General features: G+C 44.7%; 1 protein-coding gene across 5 annotated transcripts in view; it reads right to left on the reverse strand.

Annotated features, from left to right (window-relative positions):
* arvcfb (ARVCF delta catenin family member b) overlaps nt 1–14,500 on the reverse strand; it is a 145,057-nt gene that overhangs the window by 79,423 nt on the left and 51,134 nt on the right. For 3 of the 5 annotated variants that reach the window (XM_083785067.1, XM_083785068.1, XM_083785066.1), the window contains 3 exons: nt 11,639–11,761; nt 6,142–6,597; nt 4,278–4,498 (listed from right to left, as the gene is read on the reverse strand). In XM_083785067.1, the coding sequence (XP_083641193.1) occupies nt 4,278–4,498; nt 6,142–6,597; nt 11,639–11,761 (800 nt within the window). The remainder of the gene's footprint in view (nt 1–4,277; nt 4,499–6,141; nt 6,598–11,638; nt 11,762–14,500) is intronic. The other 2 variants (XM_083785070.1, XM_083785069.1) reach the window with 1 other exon arrangement.

Consider the following 14,500-nt stretch of genomic DNA (forward strand, 5'->3'; position numbering starts at 1 on the left):
ACAATCACCCGTCCCATGTCTGCCTCCTCGACTCAGTTGAGCTTCTTTTCACTTTGGTGCGACCAGAGAACATTTAATGCCTTGCCCCTTCATTGAGATTTGATCTCAAGTGATTCTGAGCCATCAGGAGACAAGAGTTGATTTCAGCGGTCAATGAATAACTCGCCATTTTCAACCCAATGCACACCATGTGTTACTTATACTTTCTTTTGTCAGGAGACCGGCTCGACAGTGACTAGCAGCTGTAAAGTCCAGAGAGGATGTGATGCAGGGGGAGGAAGGCCCTGGTGGAGACTGATCCTAGGTTAACCCATTCTGACCTGAGATCAGATTCATACGAGGTTTCCACCGGACACACACTGGTCTGATTAATAAGGTGCACTGTGTACCAAAGACCAGGGTCTGACCTGGTGTCCACATTTATAGGCCAAAAAGGAAAAAAGTAAAAGAAAAAACAACAACACATCTACAAGCTCACAATGCATCGCGACGCAACATGTTATATAAGCTTGTGAATCTGTTGTTTTCTCTTTGCATGACACGTAATATTGTGAAGTATAAAAATCAGCTGATAAAGCTGTTGTAATATTTGTTTTGTTCAAATAAGTGTTACTTAATGTATTCAATTTATAGTGACTCAGGCATATACTCAGAAATACTCTGGTGACCACCAGAGGGACGGGTGTGACAGGCGGAATGTAGACGGAACGCGGGGGCAGTGTGGGTTGGCGCCCCAGCCTGTGTCTTTCATGCGGAGGAAGCCCAACAACCCCACGGTGGGGCCTTTAACCCATTCTGACCTGAGATCAGATTCATACGAGGTTTCCGCCGGACACACACTGGTCTGATGAACCCATTCTGACCTGAGATCAGATTCTAAAAAATGTCAGTCGCTCTTCGATTTTTCAAAAATAGCAGACCTACAAGCTCGTATCGCGCCACTCGGTGGCGCGATATGAGCTTGTAGATCTGCTATTTTTCAATAGCTAAAGCATACCATGATGCTGACACCAAAATGGGTGCCCGTACTGAATGGATTAGGGCCATTCAAGCCCCAAGCAGCGCCTGCATCACCACCGTTGCCCAGGTGGAGCCTGCAGAACCATTGCGGCTCAAGAATTCACCACTCCCGAAAGAAGTGTCTGGTTGCTGGGAGTCTGGTGCAACGCACAGGTCCTGGACCTGGTGAGAGCAGGAGTGGACCTGGTGAGACGTAGGAGGGGCCCGGACAGGAGTCAACCCACAGAGCCTATAGTCCCGGCAGAGTAGTTCCGGAGCAGCGGATTGTGTGGCCCTGGTCTTTCCCTAATGGGACTGATAAGAGGGTAGCTACTGGCCTGGGACGTACTGTAAGTCTGGACTTGATCACATCGGGTATGATGTTGCGAAACCCGAAACCCAGATGACTTTGGGATAGCTCGTCCCAGGTGCATCCATGCAATGTTCCAATAGTAGACAGTGCCTGTTCTGTAACAGTTGGTCTCCCCGTCTCTCCAGCTCTTTAGCTAACAGAAAATAATAATTAATAATGTTGTATTTCATCCAATCCGGAGAGAACTCATACAGGATACAGGATAAACAAGTGAAATGGGTAAGTAATTAAACAAAAAATAGCAGACAAACTTAGAACTGGGTTCTGTTTACTTCAGAGCTGGATAGACAGGGAGAACCCTGAAGATGAAAGCCAGTGTTGTGAATGACCAAATGCATGACAAAATCATCCACTTTCTTTCCCTGCTGTGTTCTCTCTCTTTTCCCCGGCATCTTTGTGCTATCATTCGCGCTGTGACACAAGCACACATTTGCATGAAAATGGCAATCAAAGCATCGTTTCCACTCGCCCCCTTTCCTCAATGTGCTCAAGGAGAAAAAACATCTGTTCATTTCAACCTCGCCTAAACGGGTCTGTTCTGCTCCTGTATTGAGACAAAGCCTGCATCCATGTATGGGAAACAAGAGCTCATTGTCTCAATGCGGAGGACAAAAAATGACCTGTGTGCATCGTTTAGACAACATGCACCAACACGTCGTGGATAATCAAAGTCACACAGGGCTCCATTGAGCTGAAGCTAACATGGGACATTGTTCTTTTGCATGCGCAAACAACCACCACTGACTGAATATCAATAATTTATCTAAGGGACACTCTGGTAGCTGACCGCAACATCCTCGTGTTGATTCTGGTCTGGCTACTATAAAAATAATGGTACAATAAATGCTGAAATGTGTGTGTACGCAACGCAGCCCTGTTTTGGAGACAGGTCGCGGATCGCATTGTAAATGTAACACTCACTCTGGCTTCATGCAACTTGGCATTCAGGAGGCCTAGGGAGGCTCTGGGGCATTCAGGAGGCATAGGGAGGCTCTGGGTCAAGGAAATGCTGGCAATGTTTTGTTAATAGTTATGACCCTGTTTTGAAAGAGCTAATCAACTGACCAGAAGGGTAAGTGAAATACCTAAGTCACCAGATTCAAGATGAGATAATTTACATATTATCTCAACGTGTGAAACATAATTGATATTTATTTAATAAATGAAGCCCCATTTTATTCCATCACCATGGTCTGCCGTTGTGTGACCGTTTTAGAAATGACATGGATATCGCTACAGATATACAGGTCAATGAAGTGCTTTGGGGGGTTTGAAGAGACTGTAGGCTCATCAGCTGCAGAGCTTGAAAGCAAAATTCTGGGCTCTATAAAGAAAAACGGATTAGATCTGTCTAAATGCCATGGGCGGGGATATGATAGGGCTGCTAAAATGAGTGGTGTGCATTCAGGCGTGCAAGCAAGAATAGCAGAGAAAGAACCCCCTTGCCCATTATGTGGGCAAGGGGTCAACGACTCTGTTGAAAACTTCCCTGGAGTGAAGCCGTTTTATGACACTGTAGAGCCAGAGAGCAGAAAGATAACAAGTTTATGACCAACCCGCTGGTCCTCTCACCATTATGTGCTTGCAAAATAAACCTTATACCAGTGACAAAAATGATGAGCGAGGTGAAGTACATTAAATAATGCAATCAGCAAATTTAGCTTTATATTTTTTGGTTAACATTTGATTTTGAAATGCTTAAAAGCTGCCTCACAATTAATGCAAGCGAAACACACAGATATCCTCAAAGCATCTACTCTATTTGCGCCATCTATCACACCACTCTTTCTACAGCAACTAAACGAGCTAGAACACAATTACTAATAACCAGGGCGAGAAAGGTTAAGCGTCACATTGATGAACTTTCTGAAGCCCTACTGACGCAGAAAAAGCAACTTCCGGGTGAAGGTTTTCAATGCCTTTCAATATACCTGTACATCATACAGAAACTTTCCCAAAGCTTACATGGAACTGCGAATATGTTCGACGCAATTCACCCCAACACACTGTTGGAAGCGCAGGATGAGGAGGTTACACCAAGCTGCCAGACGGCTTAGTGAGCACTACAGTCTGAGTCGTGCCATAACATCCCTGGCCAGCTGTTTCAGGGACCAGATACCGAAACAAAAGTCTGCTGTGAATCTAGCTAAATTGCTCATTGTAATGTAAACCACCCAGCAGTGACCTCTACATTCAGTGAGGTTTGCACAGGCTTTCCTTTTATTTCGGACCCTTCCTGTCACTGTCGCAAACCGCCAAGCGCTCATTCTCAAAATTGAAAGTGACTAAAAACTACTTGAGAAGCACATTGGGACAGGAGAGACTTGCTGGACTGGCCATGTTGTCGATTGAAAATGACATACATTGGATGAGTTCGCAGAGCTCAACGCTCGTCGAGTCCTTGTAGCCTACTGAAAGTGCCACCGTGCCAATTCTACCATTCTAGTGATATTTTAGCTACAGTGTTGCTCATTAGTTGAAGTGGATTTCAATACTGTCATGGTCACTGTCCTTGGTGCTGAACTCTTAAATGCTTGTCGACAAGAACAAAATATTGTAAGCCCCGCAGTTGTGGGCATGTGTTTGTTGTAAACTGATGCAACTTATAATAAGATATATTTTTTATTGAAATGTAACTTCAAGCTCTATTATGCTAGCTCCATAATGAAACAGTGTTTTTTCGGACTAGTGTGCACAGGACGGTGTGTGGAACAGTTGGGGGAGAGGGGCCCAGTTCAGGACGGTGTGAGGAATAGTTGGGGGAGAGGGGCCCGGGTTTTCGATCGGCTATTTTCAGTTAAAGCTTTCCCCACAACAATAACCCAAAACAGAAAAGACACTAGCATTGAGCCATGGGGGACTCTGACGGTTACCCATATGGGGTATAAGTAGTTCATCTCCTCACCTGACACGGGGCCCATCACGGAGGGGCTCCCGGTGGGTGCGGCCTCGATTAACTCCCGGCAGAGTGCGGCGGCCGGCGGTGGAGTAGTCCGGCTCCAGCTCGTAGGGCTCCTCCTCCTCTGGCCCCAGGCTGCGGCGGTCATCCTCCAGACCGTACGGCTCCGCCTGGAAACGCTCTGGCTGGGATCGGTTCAGGTCTACAGTGCTGCTGCCCATGGGCACCTGGGCAGAGGATAGCATAACATAACATAACATAACATAGCATAGCATAGCATAGCATAGCATAGCATAGCATAGCATAACATAACATAACATAACATAACATAACATAACATAACATAACATAACATAACATAACATAACACCAGTAAGACACCTGAGGGCAAGAAGCGACCTCGGGGTCGCTTCTTGGCATCCGCCTGGGTGACAGCAGACTGATGGGCGAGCGCTGGCGCTTTGGAATGGGAGGTCAGATCAACATAATGGAATGAATTCTGTATTGGCCATATATGGAGCGTGTCGTGAGGTGTGACGGACTGATAACAGGAAGGACGGGTGGGGTAGGATCAACATATGGAATGTCAGAACAGGTCAGCTCCATCCATATATGGAGATCTAAGGGTTTCAGGTTTCAGGTCAGATGTGGAGTTGCTGGCCGGCTTCATATATGCAGATCTAGGGGATGAACGAACCATTCGGATTTATTAATAATTATATTTACACCAATACAACCTGAGACATAACATTTAAGATCGCATTGCTGGCGCAACTCTCTCTCTCCGCGCATTGGTGCTGCTGAAAAGCAAGTTGGAACACAACGCATGCATTCTCCCTTCTCCAGTAAAACTTTTTTTTTTCTTAAGTGAGCAATCCTACCACACAGCCTTATCAAAACGAGGCACGGAGGCAGTATTATTAATTCACAGAACAGAACACTGCATTGCTGCTGCTGCCGGACCCGGCACCACATTTCATCCTTACGCATTTTATTTATCTTCTTATAATTTCCTGAAGGATAAAGTCGCTTCATGATTCTCCCGTCTGTCCGAAACAACACCGACCCAGATTCTGATCACTAGATACGCTGTTGACGGAAGATTCACCCTTTCTGAGCGGCGTACACTCACTGCGCAAAGAACGTAAAAGGCTCCCGCGGCCCCGCCCGCCCTGTGCTCACTACGCAGGCTGCGCTGCTAGGAAGAGTACGAGGCAGAGCTGATTTATTCTTTATTATGTATGCCGGTGTCGGCGTGTCGCGTGGCAAATATAACTAATCTACAAGCTCACAAGTCACAACGCGTCGCTTACCCATGGTACCGTCTCGCGAAAACTAATAATAATAATAATAAATAAAAACATTTTTTTATTATTATTTTTAATTCGAACCTTAATTTTATATATTCGGTTATTCATTTATTTTTTTGATTCTAAAATATATTCGGATATAGAATATTCGTTGGCAGCTCTAGTGGCTAGACGTTATGTCACGATGTGTGACCATATATAGAGGCGTTTTCCATAGAGATTTCCAAAAATATATGGGACAAATTAATGGGTTTACTATCTGTGGCACCACAAAATACAGACACTACAATGCTCTATACACAACATAACACAACATCACAACATCAACTCAGGTATAGGAGAATTACAGCTGCCGGGTCATTACAGCTGCAGGAAAAGGCGCGATACGAGCGCGATACGAGCTTGTAGGTCTGCTATTTTTGAAGAATCGAAGAACGACAGACATTTTTTTAAATCTGATCTCAGGTCAGAATGGGTTTAATCAGACACAGTGTGTGTCCGGCGGAAACCTCGTATGAATCTGATCTCAGGTCAGAACGGGTTAACTAACAAAAACAGACCTGGGGCTGTGCCACGTGTCCGTAGTCGTCCTTGCGGATGGGGAGCGTGTAACTGCAGTTCTCCGGCCGGTAGTTGTTGGCTCCGTAGGGGTATCGGGGCGGACGGTAGTTGACGCCGCGCGACAGACTGCCATAGCCGTCCGTGGCCACCAGGGCGTCCGACATGGGATAGCCGTCGTGCTGCAGGCCGTAGTGGAGGTGGTGGTACGAGTCCCCGCTGGTGTTGTTGTAGGTGGAGTTGTTGTTGTAGGAGCGCGTCAGGGTGGAGGTGGCCTGCGGCGTCGTCATGACGTAGCGGTCGGCGCCGACCCCGCCGTTCTTAACGTAGCGCCGGTCGATGGAGTCCGTGTAGCTGCCCAGCGGCGAAGAGCCTTCGGGCCCAGCGGGCAGGCCGTCGGGGCCTAGCGGTACCTGTCGCACCGTCCGCGTGGTCACCGTCTTCACCATCTTGGTTACCTTTGGAGGGAAGGGCGACACAAGCCTGTTAGACACACCGACCTACAATTAGACGCAGTCATAAGCTCATTTTCTTTCCTTACGTGCACCCTGATGCAAATTATTTGTTATATTTTGGTTAGTATTTGCCACACCATCAGTACAGTTTTCAGGTTCTCAAGAGCTAAAAGTCAGCACATCAGCATATCGCTCTCTATAGCCCACTGCCATCGGATGTTCTTATACCCAGAAAGGTGGGTATACCAGTAGCTTGGTCCGTAAGGTGAAGAAAACACACAGAGATGCCTTTAGCTCCATGTTTCCTATCAAAGGTAATGTTTAGCCTGAGAGTCAATCACTCACAGCTGTTGGTTGCAAATGGCAGTACCTTATGTGTTCTCTACACTTGTTTTGACATCCATGGCCTATCGCTGACTCCCTGACATGTCAACATGTGACGTAACTTAGAAGGCTGATATTGTTACAGTAAAACCTGATGTTCACAGTAACCTGACATCACGTTCACAGAGCCAAGCCGAGGCCGACCGCCCACAGAAAGTCAGCTCCCAGCTGTGGCACGAACGCAGCTATCTGACTGATTGAAAAATCTCATTGGAAAGCGGTGAGGCCCAAGCTGACAAATGAAATGAGAGAGTAATGAGTAATTGCTTCTGTAACATGCAGCCTTAGCATTATTGAAGCATGCATTTGACAGCCTAATGAAGAGGAAAACGCCTCATCCATTCATGTTAATAAAATCCAGTTATGTTTGGGGTTATTATAGACTCTCAGTGCCAATGTACAAACCCATTCATATGAAAACACACGGTGCTTTATCTTTGCACTATTCTGCTTTGCTTCTGAAGGCCATGGATAAAATAGACATGGAAAGAGTGTGTGTGTGTGTGTGTGTGTGTGTGTGTGGGGGGGGGGGGGGGCTGCACACACGCATGTGTTTTTATTAAAGCCCTAAATGGATTAGCCCCACAATACATCTCTGATCTGCCAACACGACTTCCTGCCCCGAGGTCATCCTCTCAACAACGCTATAGACTAAAGACTATGAAATAGTCTCCCATCCCACATAAAGTCCTTCCCCAAACGGTCCACTTTTTTCTTGATAACTGCACTAAGTACCCTCACAACACAAGGTACTGATGCCCCACACACACACACACACACACACACACACACACACACACACACACACACACACACACACACAGTATATAAAATAGTCAAGGTAGTCGCACCAGGAATCAAAATCCAGCAGCCTGCCATTGTTGGCACTTTTTGTTTTCAAATCAACCCCTCAGCCAGCGGCTCCCAGACAGTCCACTGGCACTGTGATGTAGCAAGGTACATCTGCAGAAACAGTGGACCCTGGCGCTCCTCTACGCTCCCAATGGAACAGAGAGAGAGCTGTCATGCTCAGTGGAACCACAACAGTCTGTGACCATCTAAGATGAGAAGAGAGGAGAGGAGTGGACCGTACCTGTCCCCAGCCTGTTCTGTCACAACACGGCACAAACAATCTGCTGATTTCGCTAGTTTGGTTCGAGGGCAAACGTCTAATTTCTGTTTTGGGTCTTGAGCTAAAAAGTTTGGGAACCACTTAGAACTCAGAAACATCAGGCATGTCTCCTCTCCTCTCCTCTCCTCTCCTCTCCTCTCCTCTCCTCTCCTCTCCTCTCCTCTCCTCTCCTCTCCTCTCCTCTCCTCCAGAAACCAATTTGCAGTGAATTTTGCAGTGGCTGATAATTGGCTATTCTGTCCATGGCTATGAATTCATCTTCACAATTAATGAGGTTGATGAAAATGAATCATAGTTGGCGGGGCGGGGGGTGCGGGTGTGGTGGGGGAGGGGTGTAAGTGGCCGATAGGTATGGTGGGAGTCACGTTGAGCCTGACACTGTGACGGCTGGCAGAGGCTTGTTTCCTGACCCATTGTTATGAGCATCTCAACAACTACTCCATAGCTACTCTTAATTGGAATATGATTTATCATCTCTTCTGTGGATTAGTGCATCATTTACGTTTTAATCGAAAATCGACACTACTGTTGAGGATGTTAAAGGTCTGGTGAGTTTTTGTAATTTTTCTTTCTCTTTTCTGTGGTCTGGGGTTTTCTGGCTCAAACAAGTTTGCCTGTGGAATGTGATGTAACAGTCCACAAATCCCATATACTGTATGACATAACAATTTGCCAGCAGATGTTGAGGGATTTTGCCTGTTTTCATTGCAGCTCAAAAGGCTTCATAACACACAGAGAAAACCCCAAACCACAGAAAACCCACTGAATGTTCAAAGTTCAGGTTGTGTTGGTGTAATTTAGGTCATAAAACCTAAAACAAAAACAAAAAATAGATGATAATGAATGTCATGAAACCTTAGAATGAAGTCAGACTTCTTGTAGATCTGCGATGGTTAAAATGTTTGTGATGCTATATTAATTACTTTTGTTGGGGACCCCTGGAAGTTTGGAACCCCCTCAATGACCCCTGGGGGTCCCCAGACCCCACTATGAGAACCACTGTTCTCGAGACAACATCACAGTGCAAGGTCTGATAATATTCCAGTATGGACATGGATCTGTGAAACTGTTAGGATCATGGAACTGTAAGGATTTAGAAGATTTTGTATAATCAGCCTCAGGTCTTAATGGGTTAAAGTACAAAAATATAATATGCAGGAGAATTATCTGAGAAAATTAGTATAGAAAAAAAGATATGAGGGAAACTACTGTATGCAAGATTGTCCGCCCTTTGAGAAAACAGAATTTAATTTATGGGTTCTTTAATTTTGGTGCATGCATGCTCATTAGGTTAGAAAAAAACAAAGAGATATTTTCACTAGCTTTCCTTTTAGCTTCACCTTCCCTGTGAACTTGATACATAAAATCTAAACAAACAAAAAACATTTTAGGAACACTGAAGCTAATTTTCACTTTGTGAGTACAGTAATTACTGTATAACACATTTGTTTTTAACACTCTTTCTCCCTGCCTCCACATGGTGCTCGGCACAAATCCTATACGCAAATGCTTTCAATCACATTATAATGATCATCCCCTTCATGTTAAAAATAAAGAGCCCCTTTGTCGGCTTCTGAACTTAGTGAAAGAGATGAAGCGTGGGCCACATATGGGCCCTTAAAAATAACACGCCAACAGGCAAGAACAGAAGAGGAAATAGGGTACCATTCATTTTAGTCAACATGGTAAAGCCACAGATCCGCTACCCATTTCAGCGTACAGGTTACTATGGTAGCATTTCAGCTGCCATAGTAACCACAGGGTTAGCGGGAGAGCAGCCACCCCCCCCCCCCCCCTGCCTCAGGAGCTCAGTCTGTGAAATCAGTGCATTCACATTAAATCACTTCTTAACCCATTCTGACCTGAGATCAGATTCATACGAGGTTTCCGCCGGACACACACTGGTCTGATGAACCCATTCTGACCTGAGATCAGATTCTAGAAATGTCAGTCGCTCTTCGATTTTTCAAAAATAGCAGACCTACAAGCTCGTATCGCGCCACTCGGTGGCGCGATATGAGCTTGTAGATCTGCTATTTTTAAATAGCTAAAGCATAACATGATGCTGACACCAAAATGGGTGCCCGGTCAGAATGGGTTAAGCTGCATTCTTACGATCATGCTTTTTGTATGTGTGCGAGCACGTGCATGACTACCATACAACATACTCATATGTTGGTATCACATAAAAGGTACTACTGTATTTAAAACAGCACTATGTAGTTATGTGGTATCAGTGGCCACTTTGGACACAAAAATGTCCAAAATAATGAATTTGGCTTCATTACACAAGAGTCCCTGCAAGCCTGTCCGGTGAGAACGCGCTCTGATTGGCCAGTCTTCGCTTTGACTGGCAGTTCTGCCTTGGTGCCTTGACAAAATGCCAGGATGAAACTCATTGTCTCCCCTATTCAGTCAATTCATGGAAGGATGATTGTGATTGCTTAAACATTGCTCAAACACAGCTATTTACAGCACGTGAGACCGCCACGAGTATGAATCATAATAAGGTCCATCGTATTCTATCCTGTCCCGCTTGCTTCCATTCTCCTCCATCCAGCTCTATCCTCCTCTGTACTGTATGGAAACTACCTGTCATGACAGAGAAGATATGAACACAGACATGGATCCACCCCTTACACTAACATTGCTCCTTGGGAGCCTGGCAGGGGTTGCGGAGGGAAGCATCACACAGGTTTCAAACAAACTTTGATCTGTGCTGAAGTTCACAACTCACTAAAAAGGGAGATGAGAGAGGCTTCAGAAGCCTCTGTGAAATGAGATGCTGGAGCATAGTAAACACGCACAGAGCTAAAAGACACTTGTTAAATGTTGGAGAACGCACATAGGCTATGGTATTTGTTTGAGAGTGCATTTAGTTGGTGTGTGATATGTATGTGTGCATACTGCTACTGTATATTGTAAGGTGTGTGTACTGTGCTGTGCTGTGCCGTGTGTGTGTGTGTGTGTGTGTGTGTGTGTGTGTGTGTGTGTGTGTGTGTGTGTGTGTGTGTGTGTGTGTGTGTAAACCAGCAGTCCTTCTGAAAGGTGTGCACATAACAAGCAGGCTCAAACTGTTTATGAAACTGTTAAAAGCGTCACACTCTCTTACAGAGCTTTTACGATCTCTGCGGCATTCACTTTTATAGACAGGGGTAAGTAGGGAAAGGGAAAAACACAGAGACAGCAAAGGGATAGTTCTGGTTTTTTATTTATTATTTTACGGTGGAACAGTTAAGCCGAAACTATTCTGGTATTTTATTTTTTTATTTTATAGAAACTAGGAGCACCAGAAAGGGTGACATCCATGTTTTATTCTCTTTGGACTAAACATTTCTTTGAGTTCATCGTCACAAACTGAAATGGCAACTACCGACATTTGATGGCAAAGTAAGTTGAGACTTACAAGTCCATAAATGTCTAAGAAACTGCAATCAATACTGAGTGAACTATCCCTTTCAGAGGAAGGGGGGGGGGGGGGGGGGGGCGATCACAGCAAAATGCACACGGTAGCACAGCACTGTTTACTGGGTCTGTCTCAGATGGGGTGGGGGTCCGCGTGGGCGGCCTGGATTCAGACACGGTCAGGGTCTCGGTCACCGTCACTGGGTGGTAGGTTCGTTGGATGATGGTTTGGACCACTTTGGTCACCTGGGGTTGGATAAAAGGGTGGATTGGGGTTGGCACAGCAATCAGTAAGAAGTGAGCAGGGATAACGGTACTGTACTTGCATCAGATGGTATATAAATTCCCACAGTATAATACTGAATCAGCTGGCTTAACTGATTATCAACATACACCTTTTACTAGACAAATCGAACTTTGTTTTTATAAGCAATATTCCATTAGTCTCTCGCCTTTCCCATTTGGATCCCTTCAAAATGCTGTGGTGCTTGTATGAGTTGGCAATGTGTATTATGAAAGGTGGCATACAATTTACTTTATTATTATTACCGGTGGATGTGAATCATGTACTGTACTCAGGTGCTCAGGTACTGTAGTAGTTCTGTATTAATAAAGCAACTAGAGCATAACTACCATGAGACATTATTTTCTCTCTCGTTCTTCTGCAAAGTAAATGCAAGCACGTGTCAAACAACAGTCAACCGGGGTGCCCGGTTCAAATAAAGTGAAGAAGCGCTATACTGCCAAGAAGAGAAACTTCTGACGTGGATATATAATACATCTAATGTCACAATTCCAATTCCAATTAAACCAACTAAAAGACTCTAAAGGAAGCCATAAAAATATGGTCTGGAAAGAAAGAAAATCACTGATGCGGGCAACAGTAGCAGAGATAACAGTAGTAGTCTAAATCACTCACTTCTAGCCATCGACGACGTTTAAAAGAGATAAAGGAAACGGCTACTGTTCAGCATGTTGCTGAAACATTAAAGGAGAATTCCATACTAAAAGGCTTTCTTACCTTTCTTTGTAGTTGTTACGTCCCCACCAAAGAGGTCCAGGTGTTATTTTGTGCAAAAGCTCCTTATTGGCTATTTCCCCTACCATACGCCCTACATGAATTGCATTGAATTGAATGGGAATTGAATGGGGCTATGGGGTGTTGTGCTAATTTGCTTATTTCCATCACTCAAAATAATAATTTCTTTGTATATATCCTCTCTTCATAATGTAAATATTATCCCAAGCGGCACACTTTACTACTTCTTTCGATGGAAATAAGCAAATTAGCACAACACCCCATAGCCCCATTCAATTCCCATTCAATGCAATGCAATTCATTGAGGGCTTATGGTAGGGAAAATAGCCAATAAGGAGTTTTTGCACAAAAAACCACCTGGACCTCTTTGGTGGGGACGTAACAACTACAAAGAAAGGTAAGAAAGATAAGAAAGCATTCTAGCATGGAATTCTCCTTTAACTATTAACCCGGAAACCACTCCCGGTGGAGCGTGATGCAGGGTGTGGTGGATGTTTTTGATTTGTTTGTGTGGTCTAACTTAACTTTCATTAACTCAAGTCTATGGCGCAGTAGTGGAACACTAGTGTATTACTGGTCCAGCGGCTGCCAGACACACACAGCGGGAGTGCTGGAGAAAAGCCAAGGAGAAGTTAAACAGGATGGGGATGGGAGAGAGGATGTGGAGGCCCTATATAGCCTGCTCATTGGCACAAAGAATAAAACACAGTAAAATCCTGAGTGTTGTTAAAACACATTCTTTGCCAATCTCTCCACAACACGCCTTAGCCAGAACGAGGGAACTCGTCTTTCTTTAATTTAATTTAAGCCAGTAATTAAAAATAATATGTAAAACATATATACAGGTATATGGCCCGGACGGTTAGCTCAACCGTCTGGGCACCTACAGTAGGCTGCTGAGCCAGCCTGACGGCGTGCCGTGGGTTCGACTCCTGTTCCCAACGGCCTTATTCCGCGTGTCTTCCCCATCTCTCTCCCCATTTCGACTACTTTCATCCTATCAATAAAGGCAGAAAAAGCAAAAGCAAAAAAAACCCCACACACGTATTTTACTCACATGTTAAGACAGCCTACATAATGGATCCAACGTGCACGTGGCCACGCGCGCTTATTTGTCCTTTTTCTGCTCAAAATGAGACAATCTGTGATGTTTAGGACCTTATAAAACCTGAAAACAAGCTATGCTAATGATGATGCTACCGCCGGGCGATGCTGCTCCTCCTACAGCAACAATAGCTATGGGGGGCTACAAGTCCGAATACAAAATTGTTTATAGGGTCATGCTTTTTCACACATGATTTCCCCTAGAGGGCTGGGATGGATTGTGTTAATTTAACCGAGAGTGAAACAATTTAGTTACCCAAATGAACCAGCCCATATTTATACTCTCAGAGTTAATTGGACATTGAGTATTTAACTGTGCACCCATACAGACATCAACACACGCGGCATGGTTTCAGCCAAGGCCAGATTACTTTCATTCAAAGGGCTGGATAACTATTATTATATTAGACAGACCATCCATTCTCAATTCCAACTGTCGCTAAAACATTTAGTTTCAATGTTTCAACTCACACATGCGCACGCGCACACGCACACGCACACGGACACGCACACACACACAGTTATACTGTAGTTGTTGAGACTGCATTTCCCTAACATCCGTTTTCCAACTGAGTTAAAGATCAACAGATCCAGAGATGCGTTTACTACCACATTAGAGATCTAGAGATCAGAAAGTAGTTTTTAGCTGTATAAAAATGTTGGTAGTTGAAAGCAGGATTCCCATCAAGGAAATAACATGTATCACTGTTACATGTGCAGTATATGGAAACCTAAAGGCTTGTGTTGAAAGGAGCAGATGAATGCTATACGTACATAAGCCAACTTGGATATAGAGTAGAAGCGCGTGAAAGGGAAGGGTGGTTGGTATTGAATCACACGGA

The sequence above is a fragment of the Protomyctophum parallelum genome (assembly GCF_964188405.1).
Source record: "Protomyctophum parallelum genome assembly, chromosome: 15".
Classification (NCBI taxonomy): domain Eukaryota; kingdom Metazoa; phylum Chordata; class Actinopteri; order Myctophiformes; family Myctophidae; genus Protomyctophum; species Protomyctophum parallelum.